At 41.5% G+C, this 22,197-nt stretch overlaps 2 protein-coding genes across 3 annotated transcripts in view; both read right to left on the reverse strand.

Moving 5' to 3' along the window:
- Positions 1-9,210, reverse strand: part of schip1 (schwannomin interacting protein 1) — a 162,488-nt gene extending 153,278 nt beyond the window's left edge. Inside the window, exons 1-5 of the mRNA XM_017031982.2 lie at positions 9,100-9,210; positions 8,733-8,826; positions 2,009-2,076; positions 1,262-1,348; positions 474-609 (exon numbers count right to left, since the gene is read on the reverse strand). Of these exons, the coding sequence (XP_016887471.1) occupies positions 474-609; positions 1,262-1,348; positions 2,009-2,076; positions 8,733-8,826; positions 9,100-9,122 (408 nt within the window). The 5' untranslated portion in view covers positions 9,123-9,210. The remainder of the gene's footprint in view (positions 1-473; positions 610-1,261; positions 1,349-2,008; positions 2,077-8,732; positions 8,827-9,099) is intronic.
- Positions 9,211-10,176: 966 nt separating this feature from the next.
- Positions 10,177-21,114, reverse strand: mfsd1 (major facilitator superfamily domain containing 1). 2 transcript variants are annotated; one of them, XM_008309178.3, is made up of 17 exons: positions 20,490-21,114; positions 18,939-18,991; positions 18,700-18,812; positions 18,576-18,618; positions 18,405-18,472; positions 18,196-18,304; positions 17,405-17,507; positions 16,313-16,411; positions 16,021-16,132; positions 15,325-15,381; positions 14,982-15,138; positions 14,136-14,233; positions 13,929-14,041; positions 13,773-13,820; positions 13,575-13,641; positions 10,568-10,673; positions 10,177-10,356 (listed from the first exon to the last, which is right to left on the reverse strand). In XM_008309178.3, the coding sequence occupies exons 1-17, from the start codon at positions 20,656-20,658 to the stop codon at positions 10,297-10,299; spliced, it is 1,575 nt and encodes a 524-aa protein (XP_008307400.1). In that variant the 5' UTR covers positions 20,659-21,114; the 3' UTR covers positions 10,177-10,296. The 2 variants fall into 2 exon arrangements, with proteins under 2 accessions (XP_008307400.1, XP_008307403.1); XM_008309181.3 differs by lacking the exons at positions 10,177-10,356; positions 10,568-10,673 and adding an exon at positions 10,867-12,265 and having other exon boundaries at positions 20,490-21,085.
- Between the last annotated feature and the right edge of the window lie 1,083 nt (positions 21,115-22,197).

The raw sequence follows: 22,197 nt of genomic DNA on the forward strand, positions 1-22,197 counted from the left end.
ACTGAAATAAAGTTCAAGTCTGATTTCCTAAAAACGGTGTTCAAGGTAGCCATAGGAAAAATATTAGAAAAAGTCCGGTGTCTTATTTAAGCACTCTTCAAAATAATTGGAGACAATATAGACTTATATGTTGGTAACACTGATGCACACACTCCAGCCAGTAGGTGTCAGTAATGTCATTAAAGTTCATTTGAAAGTTTTGTGAAAACTGATGCAAAATGAGACCATATTGCTTGGCTTGGTTTTTTTTTTAACTTTCCAATTGTCGTTTGGAAATGAGCATTTTTGTGCGCAAATTGTGCATTTCTTGTCAGGACAGTACGTACTCCAATTCCTAAATGTAAAATGACAGCGGTCCAGGAACCAGAGCTCACGCTAGCTACAACAGTCTGGCACAAAATGTTTCCAAACAGTGAGTAGGATAGCTCAACTTTTATCTTTGCAGGCTGAACTTCAGGTGAACACACTCCTACCGTGGAGATACCGGTGGTCGTCACAGAGTCCTGGTAGTCCTCTGAGGGCAGCGTCTCATCCTGCTGATGACCGGTGTTGTTTTCTCTCTGACAGCTCCCCCTGCGGGACACTCTTGCTCGCCAGGCACGTTGGATGCTGTGAGCAACAGGACATGTCACTTACACCAACACTGTAAATGGATGTAAAGCGTTTCATACTTAAGGACTGAAACCAGTTCAGTTCAAACCCCAGACTTCAGATGAACTCTCCTCTCCACCTCCACAAACCTGGAGCCCTGTTTCTCTTCCTGTAAAAATCCCCCAAACCAGCATTAAGTCCAGGGTCAACTGCTAATAGAGAAACACTCTCACCTCCATAGAAGCAGAGACAAAGTGGAACAAACTGAATTTTTTCTCCTCCTGATCCCACAGAGACCTTTCTGATCCCTTTCTACTCTCTACACTCCAATCATGTTTCCTCACCACAGAACCGTTTCCTTTTCTATCTTGAAATTTCAAGGAAGTGAGAGCCTAAGGCGAGTGCTGTCCTACGTACTTAAAGCCATAAACTCTGGGTGCGTGTTGAAGTAATACGGTCTGAGATGGCGGTGTGTGAGGGTCCGCCGACTCCAGACGCACTTGACCCTGCTCCTCACACCCCGACTGAGGCCCAATCCAATCAGTTCACACATGAATCGATTTCTCTCCACAAAACAAATACTGCAGAGCCATCGTAAGGTGAGTGGTGGCGTTAAACCTCATAAAAAACACACATAAAAGAGTGAAACTCAGCCAGAGGTGATACTCACACAGTAGCCTTGATCTCCAGCTGCTGTTGTTTCTCACGACGGTGGGGACTGTTGTCTCCGTCTTCTTCGTTCTTACAAGGACGGCTCCTGGAGAAAATAAATAAATAAATAAATAAATAAATAAATAAATAAATAAATAAATAAATAAATAAATAAATAAATAAATAAATAAATAAATAAATAAATAAATAAATAAATAAATAAATAAATAAATAAATAAATAAATAAATAAATAAATAAATAAATAAATAAATAAATAAATAAATAAATAAATAAATAAATAAATAAATAAATAAATAAATAAATAAATAAATAAATAAATAAATAAATAAATAAATAAATAAATAAATAAATAAATAAATAAATAAATAAATAAATAAATAAATAAATAAATAAATAAATAAATAAATAAATAAATAAATAAATAAATAAATAAATAAATAAATAAATAAATAAATAAATAAATAAATAAATAAATAAATAAATAAATAAATAAATAAATAAATAAATAAATAAATAAATAAATAAATAAATAAATAAATAAATAAATAAATAAATAAATAAATAAATAAATAAATAAATAAATAAATAAATAAATAAATAAATAAATAAATAAATAAATAAATAAATAAATAAAATAAAAATCCTTTAATTTTGCTCATCAAAATATATTATAAAAAATATTTATGATATGAATATTCATCATCAGAAGACAAACAGTGAAGAGCCTCGAGGCCAGTATCTCACCTCTCCACCTTGGGTGGCGCCTGCCCTCCACTGTGGTTACAGTAGCGGTGATATCTTCGAACTTCTTCCTGTGAAAAGAAGAATTTACAGACGTCAAAAGTCAATCTACTGTACAGTAAATACACACAGATCCATATAGATTTGTTGACGTGAGTAGCAGATGTCGACGTGATGACTCAAAACGTTGTGTTTTTTTCTTCCTCGAAAGGATTCAGCAATGTATTTGGAATATTCACAAATGTATTTGGAATATTCACAAATGTATTTGGAATATTCACAAATGTATTTGGAATATTCACAAATGTATTTGGAATATTCACAAATGTATTTGGAATATTCACAAATGTATGCATGTGAAGATATTTGTTAATTTCATAAAATACATTTGTGAATTGTCTAACGTGCATTTAATCTGTAAATCCCCCTGCATTTGTTTGTGGACTTGTTGAGACTCGTCCCATCCACAGCCAATCAGATGCCTTGTTCGTTTGGAGCTAAATTACGCGCCTTTTTTAATGATTAAACTCAGATTGCGTTCATGTCTAACTATGTTTGTCTATAAAGCAGTGGAGCAGTGAAGAAACAGTTACTCTGTGGTCGTTGGTGCCTAACAGCACGTGTTCTCTGTAGGTGTCAACCAGAACGATGCCGGCTGTGGGGGGTGGGGGTGGGAGAGGGGGAGTGAAGCCCATCTGATGCAGCGCTGGAGCCACTACCATGAAGCTCAATGGTCCAAACAGAAGGGTGTGATCCAAAAGCAGCTCTGTTTCCCCCCCTCCTCCTCCTCCTCCTTTAGTCAGCGGGGTACAAGCTGGGGCTGTTTGTTTTCGGCACTGCCCCTGTGATTAGCGCTGCGTTCAGGGTTTTCCATTCCTCTCACAGATCCGTAGGCTAGAGACGTGGACGACTGTGGAGTATTTCATTAGAAAGGTGACCCTCCCAGTGATGAAGAGATGCTTCTGCTCCGACACTGATCCTTTTACTTTAATGGACCATCTCCCATGTTTTCACCTCCTTTTTTTTCATTCTGCAGCTCGGAGCTTGACATCTTGATATCTCCTTCACTGGTTTCACGGCTCTCGTCGTCATCACCAACACTTTTAACTGCAGCGGGCAGATGTTCCAAACAGGAAGTCTCAGATGAGCTGGCTCTTCTCTAACTGCTCAGAACCAAATGGAACCCGAAACTGGGGGAAGGGTCGCTGGAGCACTTTACAGCTGAAGTCTCATGTTCAGTTCTTCTTCCTCTCCTTCTTCTTCAGAGGTGAAGGAGTTCATAACATAAAAGAAGTGCTGTGCTGAATGAGCAGCTCTAGAGTCAACACCAGTTCATAACATAATAGAAGTGCTGTGCTGAATGAGCAGCTCTGCTCTTAGCATTCTGGTTGTATATGACAGGTTAGACGGCCAGGTACGAGTCAAGCAAATGTTTGATCCTCACACAGGTAGTAGTGTCGGCGTAGGGCTTTGGGGTTATTTTAATTACCCACGTTGTGACATCACAAAATGGAGACGGGGGGAGTTTGGGACATCTACATAAGTGTAATAACGATGATGTCATACTGGCCCTTTGTCAGAGTCAGCTCAGATTACCTTCCACATCCACAGAGGAATAAGGAGTACAATGATACTTTAGTAGTATCTTGTAGTAAAACTATCTTTAAAAACACTGATAAAGATTTGAACTCTGAGTACATTTGTTTTGTTTTTTTCTTCAATGTCACTGAATAGTGCAGAGGCTGCACTTTGTCCTCAGAGTTTCTGCTGCTTCTTGTTGTGAAAGAAGTCATCATGATGCAGGGCAACACGCCAACGATGGTTAAAATGCACCCGTGTCAACAAGTGTTGAGCTGCATAAATTCCACGATCTATTTTTCAGGCTGAAACAAAAACAAATCCATGAAGAAAAATCTTTAAATAATTCAACATAAATAAATAAATAAACATCAGCTCCTGGATGCTGAACAGCAGAAGTCGCTGACTTCACACATTTTAACGACACATTAATTAAAGTTTTATGTTTGGTTTCTTTCCAGTTTTAAAGATGGAAACACTTGACACCTGGTACTTTGCGTTAGTCATTTTTAGAGCTCCACCACCTTTTGTTTTGTTTTTTTATGATCAACAGTAATATAAAAAAGATCAATTAAAAACAATGCTGTTTTGTTATGAGTTTAACAGACGCACCGAGGAGCCACAGGAGCCACGGCACCTGCAGACCAAACTGAGGGCTTGACGGCATCAACAGCTAAAACAGGGATTTCTACAGAAAACTCCTTAACTGCGCACGTCGTGAGGAAGATGAATGCATTGTTTTCCATCTGAAAACGAGGCCAATCAATGAAGCCGAAGCCTGGAACACGTGCACGTGGGCTCTTATAGAAATTATTTCACTGAAAATGAGAGAAAAGCTGCAGCTCACAGCAGAACGGGTGCGTCGCTTCAACTGATGAGTTATTAAAGTCATGATTTCTCAGAGTCATTGTCTCACACACACACTCACACAGGAGATAATGTCTTTCAGCTGCTGAGAGATGGGAGTCGTGCAGAATCTCTCTGTGATCGCCCTCTGCAGTGACGCTGGACCACTGACGCCCAGTTTACTGGTCTTAGGTGTGATACAATACAACACGACTACAACCTGTGGGTTGAAAGGTTACAGAGGGGCGGGGCTGACCGCATCGTCTCACTCTGCTGTGTTCACACAGAGATGCCATAGTTGTCAAACCTCTCCACTCTCTCCACCCCAGCACACACAGACTGCAGTGTGAAGCTACCACGAAGAAGAAAAACCACGGCCTGTGTCAGTGTTGACCATCAAACACTGACCTCAGACCTTTGGAATCGTATTTTTGTCTCATTAGAGTCAGGCATTCCTCAGGAGGACCAGTGGCCAGGACAATGTTTCAAACCCGCACATATTTCTGATCTCAGAGGACTTGGCTGCAGTCTTCTGATTGGTTGAAACGGCAGCATCAGTCTATTGGTTCTTTTATCTGCAGCTTGACTTGTGAATCAGCCGAGGGAAATGTCCAATCAAGAGAAAGGCTGTATCAGAGGAGATCCTTGTTATTCCCGACATCGGAAATCAATTTACATGTGCGCTGCACGTGAGGCGTTTGATGGAAGTCAACAGTTACTCTTTGTACCAAACTGTCCCTATGTGGGAAAAAACCAGCTATTTACTGCTGTGTTGATGTGATTACATGAAACCATTTGTTAAAACACAGTTTATACAGTGATGTGGATCAGTGGTAATGGGTGTATGTTCTACTTTTACAGAGGGAAGTGGACAGGTTTATATTTCTCTGGCGTTTTCAGAGAGTCAGTAACGAGAGCAAGAGAAAAGAAGAAGAAGGAAAAAGACTCTGGAATTTGGAAGGGGAATTGACAAAATGTCCAGATGATAAACCTGAATGAACTGAACCTGCAGTGGCAGAGCAGCTCCATGCAGATCAGATAACAGTGATTAGAGACACACACAGTCACACAGGCTGGAGCAGGAGCCACGCAGTGACCTGGACCGCACAGATAGGCAGCAGGGCAGGAAAAACCAGCAAAAACACGCAGGAGGACGGTGGCATGTGATGAAGATGGCATCCTGCAGAAGTGTAGAAGGCGAGGTGTGACTGCTGCAGATGAAAGGAGTGTGTGAGCAAAAAAAAAAATAAAATCACACACTCAATCAAAATGTAAAACGGAACACATGGGAAAAGTCTGCTGCTACTGGTAAAGAGCATAGAGGTGTTCTGATTAACATATGGTGATTTAGGGGAGGGGCGGGGGGGCGGGGGCTTGTTCACACACTGCTGTGCCGCTTCTCTGCAGCAGAGAGAGGTCGTCCTTCAATGATCAAAGGCAGGGCTCACTCCTTTAGACCTCACCACCGGTCCAAGACTTTAAAGGTCGAGCGTGGAAAACATTTGTGTTGAAGTGACTGTGAGAGATGGGGTTTATCTAGTGCACGTAGCAGAAAACTGTAGGAGGTACTACATGCAGATACAGATACTTGGGTGTACTTTATGTCTTTCTGTCGACTGGCCCTCGCAGCCCTGGAGACTTCTCTCTGTCAGCGCTCAGACTCATCCCTGCACTGCGAAGGCTGTTACGACTCAATCGAGGGGCGTTTGAGTGAGTTGACACAAACGCTGCTCAGCACAGCTCCTCCAACTGAGGGTGAGACCATAATGCACTGCTGAAATATGACACCCGGCCCTGGCCTGACAGTACCACTACTACAAGTACATTGTTCTTTACATCACAGAACGCCCCGACGTTAAGGAGCCGTGTATAAATGNNTGTTTTATCTCCCTGCTGCCGTTGAACACCGACAGGACTGACTCAAACAGGACGCCTGTGTTAGGACGCGTGTCTTTCTTCTATGGTGATTCCATTTCATGCACCAAGGAGGGGTCGGGCGGACGTGGAGGGGGAGAGAGAGGGAGGGGGGTGGTATGTGTGCCTGATATTGATGGAAGATTTAAAGATTTCATTTGCAGCTGCTGTGTCAACAGTGTCACCTGTAATGTGTATTTCATGCCCACCCCCATTAAATGTGACCCCTTCATGCCATGCTGTTTAAATAAGCTGCGTGCGGCAGTAAAATCCTGCTCTCCCATTGATTACAAGGTAATAGTTAAATAGATGAATGTGTTTCTCAGGGCTGAGCGACGCAGCCATGAATTACTCACACAGACACCCAGTCAAGCTGCCTCCAGATCCAATAACCTGCATTTCTGGCCTCACTCATATTTCAGACACCAATTCCTGGTAAGTTCCTTGGCATTGGATTCTCCCTGTCTTTTCCAATGGCCAACAGATTAACCTGACTTATGGTGAATCACTTTGGGCTCAACGTGAAAAGGTCATTTTTTTGTGGGAGGTGAATCACCGGTAACAGCTGAAGTCTAATTCAGAAAGTTTAGGAAAGATGGGCATTAAATCTGAGTGTGTGTGTGTGTGTGTGTGTGTTGATGGGGGTGTTTGTGTTAGGGAGTTGCAGCATTATAATTTACTGTATTGCAGAGTGGAAGGCTGTGATGAAACAGTGCATTGAGAGCTTGTGCGCTCAATAAGCCCTGCTGCCGATAATGCGCAACACTACATCACTGGCATTAAAAATTCAGAACCTCAGTACGACCAGGTGAACTGGTGCACCTCTGCAAACTGGAGACTCGGAGGCAAGAATCACACTGCTGCAAATTAGGAGGCTAATTGACATATCATTAAATCAGGTAGAAGCAGAAGTTCATTTTTCTTTTTGGTTGTTCCAGTTTAACTTGGCCCTAAAGCCCCGGCCCCCTCTCTCCCCTCAGATTCAAAAACAAAAAGCAAAGCTAAAAAGTAAATAGAAATGTCGCAGGAAAATGTCCATTTGATTTAAATGTTATTTAAATGAGAAACACAAGCAGAAAAATCTTGGGAAGAATAGCTCTGTCCATGGTGCTGGATTTTTTCATGAGGTAAAAACTGGCAATAAATTAACATAAAATCATTGCTGTAATGTTTCAACAAAGAAGAGGAGGCACATCTGCTTCTGCTGTGGATATATTCAATCTCAGATATGTCTCTTTATATATATTGCTGCACAGAGGACAGTTTTACACCAGCACCTGCATTAGTCCAAACCAAACTAAAATTTACAATTACAGCAAGAAAAAGTAATTTATTGTAGCTACTGAAAAATTACGTCATTATTTCTTTTTAAAAATGTCATGCAAACTGAGCTATTAAAAAAAGACACTCTACTAAAGATCGGAGAATAACATAGTTACATTAATGCTCAGATGTTCTACAACAAACGGGACGGAGGGAGAGAGGGAGAGAGGGAGAGAGGGAGAGAGGACGATGCCTCCCCCTCTGTAGTTCACAGTTGTTGTAGAATTCAAATGTCAAATTCACCACAGCTGGTCTCAGATATGTCTCATCCAGCTGTTAATGTGCAGAGACAAAAGCTCAAACTGGCCCCAGGTCAGTTTCCAAACCCATCTAATATATTGTGTATTTGTTATACTCCAACACAAGTCAAATATAGGCTCGTACGTAAAGTATGGATATCAGATATCAAAATATCACATTTTTGTAAAGCACGGAGCTGTAGGTGGTGCTGACTTCCAACTACAAAAACGAAAGGTTATTTTTTACTCCCCAAATAAATATTTTTATGAACTGTGACAAAACGAAGCCTCAACTTTAAATGATCTATAAAAAGAAGGGAATGACATCACTGCTGAGATGTTCCAGAAAAGCAGATACTACCTCTAACTCTAACTGTAGCACAATCTGACCAGAGAAGGCATTTGTTCAAGTAGAAGTCATTTGGCCACTGCTGTTGTCTCTCTTATGGCTGCAAAAAAAAGCCTTAAAGGTAAGCCTGTTCATTTGGTTCAAATTAACCAAGTAATGAATTAAGTAGCACGAGTTTTCAGACGGATATTTAAAACACGGCGCTGTCCGTGGTGCTGATTTGTGTCTCCTGGTAACCGTTAAAGAAAAACTGTTTTGTTTTTCAAAATATTTGTGTGAACTGTGGCCACTGACACAAATGAGCGTCAACTTTTACGGGTCTAAAAAAAGATCAGAAAGAGAATGACATCATTCCTGAGATAGAAAAAAAAAAAGGAGACGCTGCCTCCAAGTGTGGTACTACATTTGACCAGACAGCGCAGTACTCCTACAGGGCTCTAGAAATATGTCCAGTGCTGGTGTCAGAAACGTCTCTCACCTGGTTGTTGATGCACAGAGCGAGATGTTTTCTCTCCCGAGCCACGGACTGAGTGCCGCCGCGCAGCCTCGCCTCCCCTCCCTGGTACATGTTCCTGGAAGGACAGCGCTCAAGTTAGGACGGCACAACTCTCCAAATGTGAATGGAGCTTCAAAGCTGTGAGTGTGTGTGAAGCCCGGGCTCCTCAGAGCTGCTGCTGCTGCTGCTGATGATGGGAGTGATGGAGATGATGAAGATGATGATGATGTGTTGGAGCCGTGATTCTGCTCTCTGCATGTGAGTCTGAGCAGCTCAGACCTTCAAGCCTGACACACGCGCTGTCACCGCGCAGGATTGAGCAGGATCTGTGGGTGGAAGTGACACTGACCTGTACGAGCCGTTCTTCAGCATGACGACCTCTGTGTGCGTGCGCGCGTGTCTCTGTCTCCGCGGTCAGGCACAGATGAAATGAACACTCCGGATCTGGAGCAGCCGGGGACTGGGGGGGAGAGAGAGAGAGGGAGAGGGAGGGAAGGAGGGAGGGAGGGGGAGAGAGAGAGAGGGAGAGAGAGCAGACTTAGAGACGTTGGAGCAGCCAATGAAAAACTTCGCGTGTGCGCGTCCACGAAGGCTACAGCGCACTGTATGCGCGTGTCAGGGTGTCACATTAATTTGGTAATGGAATTTTATCACAGTATTAATTATCTGCAGGACTTCTCTCAGGGGGAAAGACAATCACACGTGCACCGGTATTTGTCACCGTTTTTTATTCAGTACACGTCACGTGATCACGGGGTTGAACTACACCTCAGGAATGACTGTAGAGGACAGGCCATCTGTATGTATGTGTATTTGCACATTATTGGAATATATTTGTATATGTATGCATTTACAATAATAGAATAGAATACATCTAAATGATAGATGTTAACAGGACTGTTTCTTTAACGAAGAGTTTTTTATTTGACCATATTCTGATTGGATTCCTCATCACTGTCACCTGGATCTGCTCTGTTGTGAGAGACAGTGGTGACCCCAACATGAACAGCCCCAGTCCTTAAATCCTGAGAAACCACTTAGCCACCTGGTCCAAGTCGGTTGGAATCGTCAATATTTTGTAAAAATATATTTTATTTGTCTTTTTCACGGCTGGAGAAAACCTGATTAAGTGACGTGAACTCCTCCCTTACCCAGCCCAAAAAAGAAATGACACAAGGACAGATGGCAACAGTTTACTCCATTTAATATTAATGTATATATTATATTGCAAATATAAATTAATAAAGAGATTTACTTGAGGTATAGAGTTGAATTATGTATGGAAGAAAACCCTTATCCTTTAGCAGTCTTCAGCATTTTGATCACTGTTGCCCTTCGTGAACTAAAGCCTTGTTAATTGTCAGGTCACACGATGACACTTTATTGGTTTTTATCTTAAATTAACAGTATAAACATCTGCCTTTTTTAAACATTAACAGGTAAAAATCACGTTTGTTTGGTTCTTTTTTACTTGAATAACAGTCAATCTAGAGACGTCCTCTTTTGTGGAACATACTTGTTTGTAGCGTAGAGTGCAGGAGGGGCATCATTTCAAAATGCTCCTGCGGGCAAGTGATGACAGATGGGTAGAGCAGTGGTCTGGGAGCTGAGAGCAGAGAAGAGAAGACAGAGTGAGTACAGAGGCAGAGGAGACCACAGCTTCAGTGGAGGAGTTGTTGTTGTTGTTGTTGTTGAATTGGTGCTTCTCCCAACAAAACAAACCAGAGGTGAGAGATTAACTCAGCAAAACAAGGATTTAATCTGAACTGTGTCCAACCCTCAATGATCTGTGTGTGTGTGTGTGTGTGTGTGTGTACCTGAGCTCCCAGCCTGGAGAGGTATCTGTTGCGGAGGGCAAATCCAGACATGGGTGCTATTCTTACAAATTCATCCTCCGTCAGCTGGCTCGGCCGCCGTTTAATCCTGCGGGATTAATAACAATAACGCCGGCACCTTTATCATCTCTACAGCCGGCACTAACAGGAGCACAATTATGTAAATATTAGCAGCAGAATAAATCACACCCAGGCTTTTGTTGAAGGACTAGAACATAAATCATTTCCACAAATGATGCTGTGGAAGAAAAAAACAGTGAAGAATAAGGAGGCGTTTAAAGTGAAGTCCAGGATTGTCTTTAATGATGTTAATTACTGTTCCATTAAAGTTCATACAAAAAAGAGTTGATGTTTTCAAATGATTCAAGATTTTTTTTCCCCATAACCTTTTGTTTCAGTTTACTACAAATAATTGAACTTTTTTTTTGTTTTCTCCTGCTCACATTTTTGTAAATATTTGTTGCAGTGTGAAATTCCACTGTAAAATCAGCTGCTAAATTAAAATAGTGCAAAATAGAAAACAGTAAAGAAAATAATGGTTCTGACAGTAGGTTTCAAATGTGGAATGACAATTATAATTCATGAAGTTTACAAGATCATTCTGTGCTGCTTTGGTAATAACTTGATCACAGCTGTTTATTTAAGGTGAAATGATGAGATATAATTATGTGAATAATTATCACATGTTTAGAACAGGAATGTGAGCAACATTACTGTCAAGTACTCACCACAAGGACCCTGAGCTGAAAAAGTACGTCATAAAAAAAGAAAACTTCATGGCAGGACTGAGGACTAACACAGAACTGAGAGATTCAAAAGTAAAGTGCTGAAGTCCATCTCAATAAAACTGAATATGAATCAATGAATGATAAAATAATTTTGTTGTATTTTCTTTACAATAAATCCATAAAAAATATATACACTGAGTATTTAGTTGTTTATAAAAAAAGTAAAAGCAGAATGAAATTAAAATCCTCTCGTATGTATAAAATCTGACTTCCATAAACATCTTATACTTTTAGGTTCTTTTCTTTAGGCACATTTCCACAGGATTGGTTCTGCAGGACTTAAGGTTGTCCTTTTATGAGTTTTAGAATGATTTAGGCATCTTTTCTTCAATAAGGAAGCTTCAGCGGAAACTGGAAAGTCAGAGGTAGAGATGAGGTCAGACTTGTTACACTGACAAGTCAACATCACGAGTCAGAGAGACAAGTCAATGCGTCAAGTCAGTGTGACGAGTCAGTGTGAGGTTTCATGAAGATGAATTAGTGTGACCACTGACTGAGTCTCTGTGACAGGTCGGTGTGACAAGTCACTAAAATGAATCGCTGCAGTTAGCCAAAGTCACCCGAGAGTTTGACGAGTCAATGTAGAGTCATTGGAACAAGTCACCAGGGTAGGTGATGTTGATGACAAGTCAGGTCAGTGTGGAAGGAGTCATTAACAGGTCCGAGAGGAGATCAACCATTAAAAACAGGATTGTGCAAAAACTGGGGTCAGACAGTCAGTTCAGGTGGGAGGAGCCAAAGATGACAAGAGCGCTGGGCGGAGTCAGAAGATCAGTCCTGCCCCATGGCAGTCAATCGTCAGCATTTGGGGCTGACAGTGCAGCCTGCTGTCTCTGATGCTCAGCCCAGCATGTGCTGCTCTCATCTTCCTCCTCCTCCTCATCATCATCATCTGGAAAATACCAGTGACAGCACAGATTAGATAACATGTCAGTGAAGATGAAGAACGAAGGTAAAATTGAGGACACGGGTGTGTTGTACAGAACGGTGGACACAAATGAAGAAAATGGGAAAGTATTTCACACGGTACTTATCTCATTCTCCATTTAGATTATAACATGTAGCTCAAACAAATACAACCTAGTGTTGATCTAAAATATATGACCAAATATTATCTAAACAATTTCACATCTTCACTGCTATAAAATACATAAAGTGAAGTCTTTATACCGAGGTGCTTAGTTTTCCATTAAAAAAAAGCCTGTGATTTTAATGAAAGTGTCTGCCTAAAGGTCGCCAGGTCTAGGACTCAAAAATAAACCAGTCAAAAATTATCTGCGGGCTTCGAGGACAGTAAGAGGTGAAGTGTCCTGATTTAACACCTCTGTATCAGGAATAAATGGAAGTTCAACCAACCAACATCTGAGAGGTAATGTGACTCATCATCACCTGAACTGAACCCAATAAAGCCTCACATACAGTACCAGCCCACCCCTCCACTCACCCACACTGTAATATATTAACACCCAGAGCTGGAGACCCACAGTCAAGCATGATTCTGCAAATTCTGAGCCCGAGACCTGTGACAGAAACTCTCAACTCTTTAATTTTAGTGTGTGGTCCAATCACTGTAGGAGAATAAAAAGATTTATTCAAATTCACAAGGGTTTGGGCTTTATTAAGTTAATTTTGATTAATCAATCACAGAGAAAATTACTGAAAATAAGGAATTAGTCACTTCTTTCTCAGTTCTCTAATTTCTGGAAATCCAATAACGCTGATGCTGACACTACAGCCCCGTAGGTGGCAGTAATGCACCTAATGTTCGTTTGACAGACACCAGAGCTAACGTTAGCTACAACAGTCCTGGTACAGACACCAGAGCTAATGTTAGCTACAACAGTCCTGGTACAGACACCAGAGCTAATGTTAGCTACAACAGTCCTGGTACCACTGCACATAATTAAATGTGTCCTCTGCATTTAACCAATCACCGTGCAGATAAGCTGCCTGTGGAGCAGTGTGTGGGGTGGATTTGAATTTGCAAGGTTTCTGTTCATGTCTGCTACCTTAACCTCAGGAGACCACTGCCTGGCACGGACCTGAGCACATTACTTTAAAACATTTTTTCCACCACTTATTTTGATATATTATAGCAGGTGAGGCAGCGTCACCACAGAAGTCGATGTCCTCAGTGTTTGGTCCTATATGGTACTGTTCTAACTGTGTAAGTGAAGAGGGGGAGAGTCGACGCTACTTACTCTGCATCTGAAGTGGCTTCTTTCTGAAGTTTGGCTCTGGCTGATGCTGATTGGTTCAAACCTCCACCTGAGAAGAAAAAAAACTGTGATTAGTGTGTGTTCATTTAAAAAAATTAAAATAAAATTTGGTGCAAAGGCATAATCCAATAAAAGAGGAGAGAAAACAAAAGCAGGAGAAGAGGTCCAGTTCATTTTTACCTCTGAGATAATCCACAAAGTACAGCGTCACCACAGCCATGAGGGCAACTGCAGGAAAGAGAGGGGGAAAAACACAGAGCAGCTCACACTGTGTCAAAAGTGTCAAGGTAAAGATAGAAGACAAATCTCCTTCATAAACACACAGTAAATACTGACTGCAGATGCAGGCACAGAAGAACACCTCCAACACCAGGTAACCATGGGTGTCCAGGATGGCTCCTGCTGCCATGGAGATGAGAGCCAGTCCCAGGTTCTGGATGGACTGCATGCTGTTGGACAAATGGAAAAGACAACGTTAAACGGTGAAAAGTATTCATGAAAACGTCTCCAGATGAAGGAGTGCACATTCATCAGACTACTTACAATCCATACGCAGTCCCTAACTGATGCTCAGGGACCATGAAGGCCACCATGGGCCACAGGGCACAGGCCAGTAAGGAGTAGGAAACACCCAGCAGGGACTGGAAAACAAAAATCCACTCTCATTATCTCCTCCACGTATGAGATCAGGAAACAGTTGTATTGATATATGAACAACACTCCAACTAAGTCAGTGTGATAAACAGAGAAAACTGTAAGCACATTCTAGCAGCTAGCACTGCCCCCTTGGTTTGGTTTGATTGTTGGGAGCTAAGATAATGATTATACTAATGATAATGAGAAGAAAAAAAACAAGAAAAACCTTTTTAAACTCTGGATTAAATGATTGTCAGCATTACTCGCTAACTTTACAGTTTTAAGTTGACGGTTCACTGTACTGTACCTTTAAGAGCAGCTGGTCGTTTTTGTGTTTCCAGGTTACCAATAACATTCAGTTTGCTGAATGAAATGAGTTATAAAACATATTTCATTTAAACAGCTAAACAAAGACACTGTGCTCTGCTCACACACCTCGACAAAGCCAAAGTTCTAGCGATTGTAGCTTAAAGTTGGCTGAATTTAGCATAAGCTGCAACGTCTTAGAAAAGCCTTAAAAAATGAGGATTTTGTGCGGTTCCATAGGGTAGCGGTGATCACATCTGCCTTACACATCTACCGTACGCGCAAAAGGAACCACATACTCAATGGCACCTCCTGTGGCAGCCTGTGTGGGTCACAGTTACACAGAAACAACCACTCTGTGACTCAGCCTGGCTGCCTGTCTGCTTCATTCTAGTTTAATATCCAAAGTCATCCTAGAGTAAAGAAGTGAAGCTTGCCAAACAGTACCATAGCGATCCAAGGGTCCCAGAAGGTGAAGGCCAACATGATGTGAGCAGCGAGTGTGGTGACCACAGCAGCCATGACCCACGCCACATTTTTGCCAGTCTTATCAACCAAGAAGCCCAGGACTGGAGAGGCAGGTGCTGAGATGATGTAGACGATGCTGGAAAAGAAAAGACCGGTGTTTACCTGAGAGAGTCCGTCAAAGTACGGAGCCTGGGCCTACAGTAGTCCACAGACAACCTTTAAAGGTCCCAGTGCTACACTGGAACAGAAACCAGTGATGTCCACAAAGGAAATTCAGGGAATTATGGGTAATATTAGACAATATTAAACCGAGGTACTGTACCTGTTGACAGCTCTGGCCTCAGCTGGAGAAAAGTTGAATTTCTCAATGAAGAACACCCTGTGAATGGAGGGAACACATGAGGGGAACAGTTGAATGTCTCTACTTTGACTTTGTGTCAGAGGACATGGTAATCATGCTAATGAGATAATTAGCCTTGTGTTCAGCCTTCAGTCTGTCTTGCAAGCTGCTAAGGTTTTCAGTGCAGCCACTAATGTTCAACATAAAAAAGGAGCTCAACAACATCGCTGAACTGCAAAAGGCACAGTTTCTTTTAACACAATTACTGGGTCGTGGACCATGGGCTGGACCACATGACCTCTGACTGTCTTCCAGTTCAGCCAGGACCTTCATGGTCACATTCCAGAGTCAGGGCTAAAAACAAACACATTTGGATTTTAACTCTTAAATTCATTCTCAAAACGGCCACAAGGGGCAGAACTAGTTTTGTAATTTTTGAGAATGATCTTTTGTTTCTTCAAATTTGCCATAAATCATAAATGTGTGAGGTGGGAGGGTACAGAGAGTATATCCACCTGGCTAAAACCTTTGGCCTGTACTCATACTGTATATATTTAATGACTTTTTTACAACATTATACACACGTTAAAGTAAAGCAATAAAACACTGCTTTCATTTGAAACAACTACACACATACCGTGTGTGTGTCAGTGTGTGTGTGTGTTCTTCAGTACTCACTGGCCCAGTCCAATAAAGGGGAAAATGGCCACATAGTAGCCCACACAGATAATGAAGATGAGCCACAGAGGGAAGGGGAAATCTTTCACATCAGTCAGTTTGATCACTTCACCTACGACAACAGACACGATCACATTTACAGGCTGCACAGAAACAGGGCCGGAAATAACACTCTGTAAGAAACAGTACGGTCCACGTGGTACAGTGACAGCTGTGGTCAACACCGACTGTGGTCAACACCGACTGTGGTCAACACCGACTGTGGGTTCAGGGTCCAATATAAATTCATCACCTGTTCCTCTCTGTTCCTTGTGGAGGATCTTCTCTGCTCTTCTGTCCAGGAAACCCAACGCCAGAGCACAGCAGAGTGAGAACAGGCAGGTGAGAGCAGCTGAGGGGGAAAAGGATGAAGGAAAAGTGGGAATTAAAGTTTTTACTCATATTTATACTAATATCTACTTTTAGTACATTGTATCCTAATTAGGGATGTAAAGATAGAGTCAACTTACTGTATGATACACAATTATTTTTGTTCACAATACGATTTTACAATTTCATTCACAATGTCTCAGAATATCTGTGTCACCAATTTCTACACAATTTCTACTACAAATTAGTAAAATAGTAAAAAGTAAATGCTGCATGGTACGGGCATGAGAAAATATTGATACATTGATATATTGAAATTGATACATTGATATATTGAAAAAATGCTTTGCATTAAATTTGAATGTTTTTTATTAACCATTAACATGCAAATATTCATGGCTTTAGTTTGCTTTATTTTGCTTTTATTTCTTTTCTAGTGATTACAAATGTAAATCCCTCTGTTCCAGTTTTACTAACCTGATGTTAAACATGGAACAGCATTGTGTGTTTACTATGTTGACAGTATTGCTACAAAACCTGACTATATCGTTGTGCCTATAGTACCACAGTATATCGCAGTACGTCGCACCATTACCCCTGTATCGTGATATGTATTGTATCGCTAGATTCTTGTCGATACACACCCCTACGGCACAGTGGCTTTTTTATAGGACAATTCTGATGTAACTTACAGCATAGACACCTGTTGTTTTTCATCTTCTGGTCCAAACAACGTTCACTGTATTGCCTGTGCCCCAGAAACCAATAAAAACCCTTATCTCTGCTGCTCACTTTAACTGAGATAATTATGATTTAGGCCAAAGGCGAGTGAAAGTGGAAACAGATGAAACCTGAGTCAAAGTAAGACAGCCGGCTGCACTTCTGCTTCTCTCAAGTCTGAGCCACTTCTCTCCTCTGTCTCTGCTGACTGTTACCTGAGATCATCAGTGTAACACACAGTGTAACTGAAGGCTCACTGTTGTACAGCGGCAGAGCACCAGTGTGTAACACTCACCCAGCATGAGTGACACGCCCAGTGCAGTGTGACCAGGAGAACCCACCAACTGTGCGACTTTGCTGTAGACCCAGCCCATAATGTTCATGTTGACAGTGCTGCCCTGGAGACACATGGGGGGCAAAGACAACGGACGTCAATGGCATTGTGTGCTGTGCATAAGTCTTAGGCAGATGTGCACTGGATTTATAAACCTGCACTGCACTGTGAAGCCATTTCCCAGGTAGTAAAAATCAACTATGCAGTGGCCTTCAGTGGCCATGCCTCAGTCTGTGGGGAGCCAGGCTGCTGAAACTGTTGAGCCTGGTTAGAGGCCTTGAACGAATGTAGCCCCACCCTGGAGGGCTTCGAGAAATGAGGCTAGAATCTAAATATTTTTTTAAGCTTAAGTTTATTAGACATTTACTGTGGAATGTCTGTTTAGTTAATTAATTCTTTTCACTGGGAGGGGTCACCAGGGGTCAAACAAACCAAGCACTTACTGGTCAAGGGCAGGGGTTACACTCAGGACAGTGTACTGCAGAGTCCCAGATGAAAACACACTCACACATTCTATTCACACTCACATTCACACCACTATTCAGTGTGAAAATTAAGGTAACCCTGCATGTTTTTGGACTGTGATGGAAGGCTGGAGAACCTGGAGAAAACATACGCACACACAGGGATCAAACCAGCTAACCAGTAAGGCGCTACCCCCTTCAGCCTCCGTTAAAACACTTCACACAGCAGCAGCAGGTGACTTTTCACCACCGCGGTGTTTCACACCGTGCTGTTAGCGATGTTCTCACCAGTCGGGCCATGCTCAGCTGAAGTCCAAACACCAGGTTCAGCTCCTTTCCTTTGAACCAGTTGACAGCGTATGTGTTCTGGGCCACGGCCAACGACTCTCCTCCAATACTGAGGAGGAAGAGGAAAGAAAAATGAAACTGGAGTGTGTGTTCAGGAGCATGACTGAGTATCTGTGGGGAAAACAACAAAAAGGACTTTTTTTCTTTACCCAAATACAAAACGTCCGGCTTGCATCAACCAGAATTGGTCCACCAGAGCTCCAGTGGCAAAAATGACCTGCAGAGAAAAGAGAGAGAAAAAAAACAGTTTGTCACAGTTTTATCTTTTGTACTGGGGTTGAGAGGTGTGGATACAAGGGTAAACGGAACTGGAACCAGACCTGCCCCAGACAGACAAAGAGGGAGAAGATTATGGTCCCCAGCCTGTGAAAAAAGGAAACAGAGACTGAGTTGTTTCACTTTGACAACAAACAGAATGACAGAATGTTATTTTCCAGTCTCTACCTGATGCCAAAGACTCTGTCAATCATAAAGCCTCCGAAGAAGCAGAGAACCACGTTGGGCCAGGAGTACCAGGCATAGAGCTGCATGAAGCTCTGAGTGTTCACCTTCAGATCCTGGGAACAGGACACATCACCAACGTCAGCACATTGTAGCCGTTTGAATGTAAATGTGATGAAGGAGGTGGAGGAGGAGGAGGAGGAGGAGGAGGAGTGGTTACCGATTCACTGGTGATTAATTACCTTCTGGACCTGGGTTTGAAGAGCAGCAGGGTTGTCATAGCAGAAGTAGCTTCCTAGAAAAAAAAAAACCCAAACATGTCAGCACAGCGTTTAGTGGACGTCACATGACAACGTGTCAGTCTGTCAAACAAACAGCTGACAGTAACAAAGCTCTTTCTGTTTTAAGAGTCTACCCTGCTACAGTTGTACCCCTGACTGACTGACTGAGGTGATGTTGCATCGTCACCTCTGGGCCTTCTCTCTCTGGACACTGTTGACCATGGAGCTCTGAGGTTCAGTCTCTGACTCATCATTGCTCGCTTTATGCTCCAGTTGGTCGGCCGGAATTATATACACCAGAGATTCACCAGTGGCAGCTCTGGGGGTGAGCAAACTGCTAATAGGGGCTGTACGAGATTTTTAAAAAAGTTATGGCAGTTTGGAGTCTTTTTCATTTGATTGCTTTGCTTGTGGCAGTTTTTTGTTTTTTGAAAGGTAAGAAATAGGACACATAGAAGCGGAGAAATTTAGAACGGCTGATCTACATGTCAACTGAATCACTGGCTGTCAGTCACATTCAACTTTCAGAGCCAAGTATGAAAGTAAACACAAGGAATCTGACTCTGGTTTCTTCATAACTCCCCTTTAGGCTTAAACAAGAATAAATAAGAAACACAAGGGAGATAAAAAAAACAAAACAAAAAAACACAACAGACGACAGGGCTTCCCACAGAGGATACAATAAAAAAGTGTGGGACTTGAATGTGGTAGTGCTACAGCGATATGAGCAACAGTCTTCATTCTGTGTGTTGTTTTCACTTCCTGTTAAAAAGGGGAAAATAGTTGAGTCCTGGGAAACAGATCAGCAAATGATCTTCTTCTTCTAAACCACGACCTTGTGTTTTGTCATTTCAGCTCGACATAAGACTAAAATTGTTCTATGCTGTTTGTCTGTCGGTTAGTAGGACCACACCGCGCTGCTGCTGCTGCTGCTGGGACACACTTGTTAAAGAGACGTTTAATCTCAATGACGTTTTTACACTTTATTCAATATATACAATATTCAACCATGGAAAGGCGAGGAATGATTAGTGCACTTGCCTTACAGCAAGAATATCACAGATTCAATACCTGGCTCTAATGGTTGATCTTTTTGTGTGACGTTCTCATGTTCTCCCTGTGTGCAGGTTTTCCTTAAACTCTTTCAACATGTTTTGACAACTCTGTAAGAGTGTTTTCCCTCTTTTGAAATATTCAGATTTATTTTATCACATGACTTAGACGACTTTTTATCATGCCTTTAAAAGTGAATGGATTCAAAATTCTGGAGGCGTGTATATACAGTAAGTGTTACTTTATATTAATAATACAACGTGAAGTAGAATCTGTTTTTAAGTTAAGCCTAAGAGTTAAGAATGCCTTCCTCGCTCGTAAAGTACTCGATATTTAACATAGTTAGTGCAGTTATATTCCTATTTTTCCCAAACTAATGGTTCCATTTATAACTAAATAAATTAAAGAATTAGTGTCAAAAAAGCAGTAAGGACCGGGTCAGGATGTTTCGCCGCTTACCGAATCCCAGGAAGCACATAAAGACCAGGACGATGACCCGATGCAGCAGGTGACTCGGGTCACAGACGGCGGACATCGGTTTGCTGGTTTCCGCAGGAGTCGGTCCGTCTCCGGGTACATTTTCATCCTCTTCCTCCACCAGCCTCCGCGGTTCCTCCACGTCCGCCATGTTGGTTTGTTTTGGGGCTGACGAGAGCAACAGATCCCGTGACCAAAACCGGGGTGTCACGTGTGCGTATGCTGCGTTCAGGACCCTGCCTTCAGAGGAGGAAAGTTTATTGAATACGCCATTGGTTCTTTATTTGAAAAGAGAATGTAAAAACCTTCAATTTCTAACAAGTCAGTGTTTAACGTATTTGCTCTTAACATTCAAACTCATCTTTAACCTGCATTGTATCTTTTAAAATGTAAAAAAAAAGAAACATTTATCAAACTCAAGGCGTATCCAGCTGTTTTTGTTAAAACAAAGTTTAATATACACACCTAATAATTAAGAGTATACCCACTTCTCCTGGGACCAATACACCAGTGGAATAGGATAAGTGAGTGTCTTAGCTGCAGTTTCTAAATTAGTTTAGTGGTTACTGCTTCTTCAAATGATGATAATCAACATTAAAGTGTAAGAACAATACTGTTTTATCATATCTGCATATTAAAACAAATGCATTAAATGTATTGATGTGTGTGTTTTTATATTGTAAGGAATTTATTTCCAATTTATTTTACTTGAAAATGAAATAAATTGTCAGATTTTACTTTACTACTTGTAATCTGGCTGTGATTTTGCTTTTTTTGTGTGTATGTATTGTGATATGGTTGTGAAATGTATTGCTGTATTGCAATGATAACTCAGGGCTGCTATTTTTCTACACACACCAGGGCAAATATGGCCACAAGCCACCAATAGAGGCTGTTAACTACTAATATTTATTTTTTTAATCATTTTAATCACTGTTTGGACAAACTGAAAATGTAAAATTGTTTGTCTTGCTCTGTCAAACTTCTGTCAAAACCTTTTGCTCTATAGATGACGATCAGTCAAAAGCCTTTCCTCTGACAGACCAATGCACCCCTCCCTTCATTTGCCCCCATTTATCTGCTCTTTCAGCCCCACCTGGCTTCCCTGCATGGTGCTGGGTGACACTGTCTCCCTGGTTTGTTTAATTTCCTTAAATGCCATTCAGAATTCTACATAATTCACTGTACTGCAGGGTCATCCGTCAGAGGATTTAATCTGAGGCTGACGAATGGGTCCCATCCCCTGGCTGCAGTCAGCGCTTCAATACTCTGCAGCTCATTAATTTCCTGCCCAAATATCAGCCCTGTTGTAGCTGACAGTGGGTGGAATGGAGGAAGATCATATTTCATTATTACATTAATCAGAGCCACGCGTACACATCAGGATAAATCAGATGGGAGGTGACTGGATTCCAACACAGCCATTAGGGAAGCCTTTCTCTCACTGTCTTGGAATCATTTTATTCATTTTACTTTTATATATTTACTCTGCTTGAGTATGACTCACAGCCAATCAGATGCTGTGGTGGTTTTCAGAGTGGCTGTTTGAACTGTCAGTCAGTCAACATTTACTGTGTGCATCAGATAATGATAAGATAAAATACTGTGTTAAGATAATAGGATGGAATACAGCACATTTAAACAGTCTTGCAACAGGACGTTATATAAAATATATATAAAAGGACAAAAA

Source organism: Cynoglossus semilaevis, chromosome 4 (assembly GCF_000523025.1).
Source record: "Cynoglossus semilaevis isolate Cse_v1.0 chromosome 4, Cse_v1.0, whole genome shotgun sequence".
In the NCBI taxonomy this organism is placed as follows: domain Eukaryota; kingdom Metazoa; phylum Chordata; class Actinopteri; order Pleuronectiformes; family Cynoglossidae; genus Cynoglossus; species Cynoglossus semilaevis.

Coding starts and splice junctions, on each gene's coding strand:
- mfsd1 (XM_008309178.3), bottom strand. CDS start 20,658: ATGGCGGACGTGGAGGAACCGCGGAGGCTGGTGGAGGAAGAGGATGAA. Junction 18,305..18,404: donor GCCGGACGTTTTGTATTTGG/GTAAAGAAAAAA, acceptor CTTCCTCCTCAG/TATTGGAGGAGAGTCGTTGG. Junction 15,139..15,324: donor GAGGCCAGAGCTGTCAACAG/GTACAGTACCTC, acceptor TTTCTTTTCCAG/CATCGTCTACATCATCTCAG.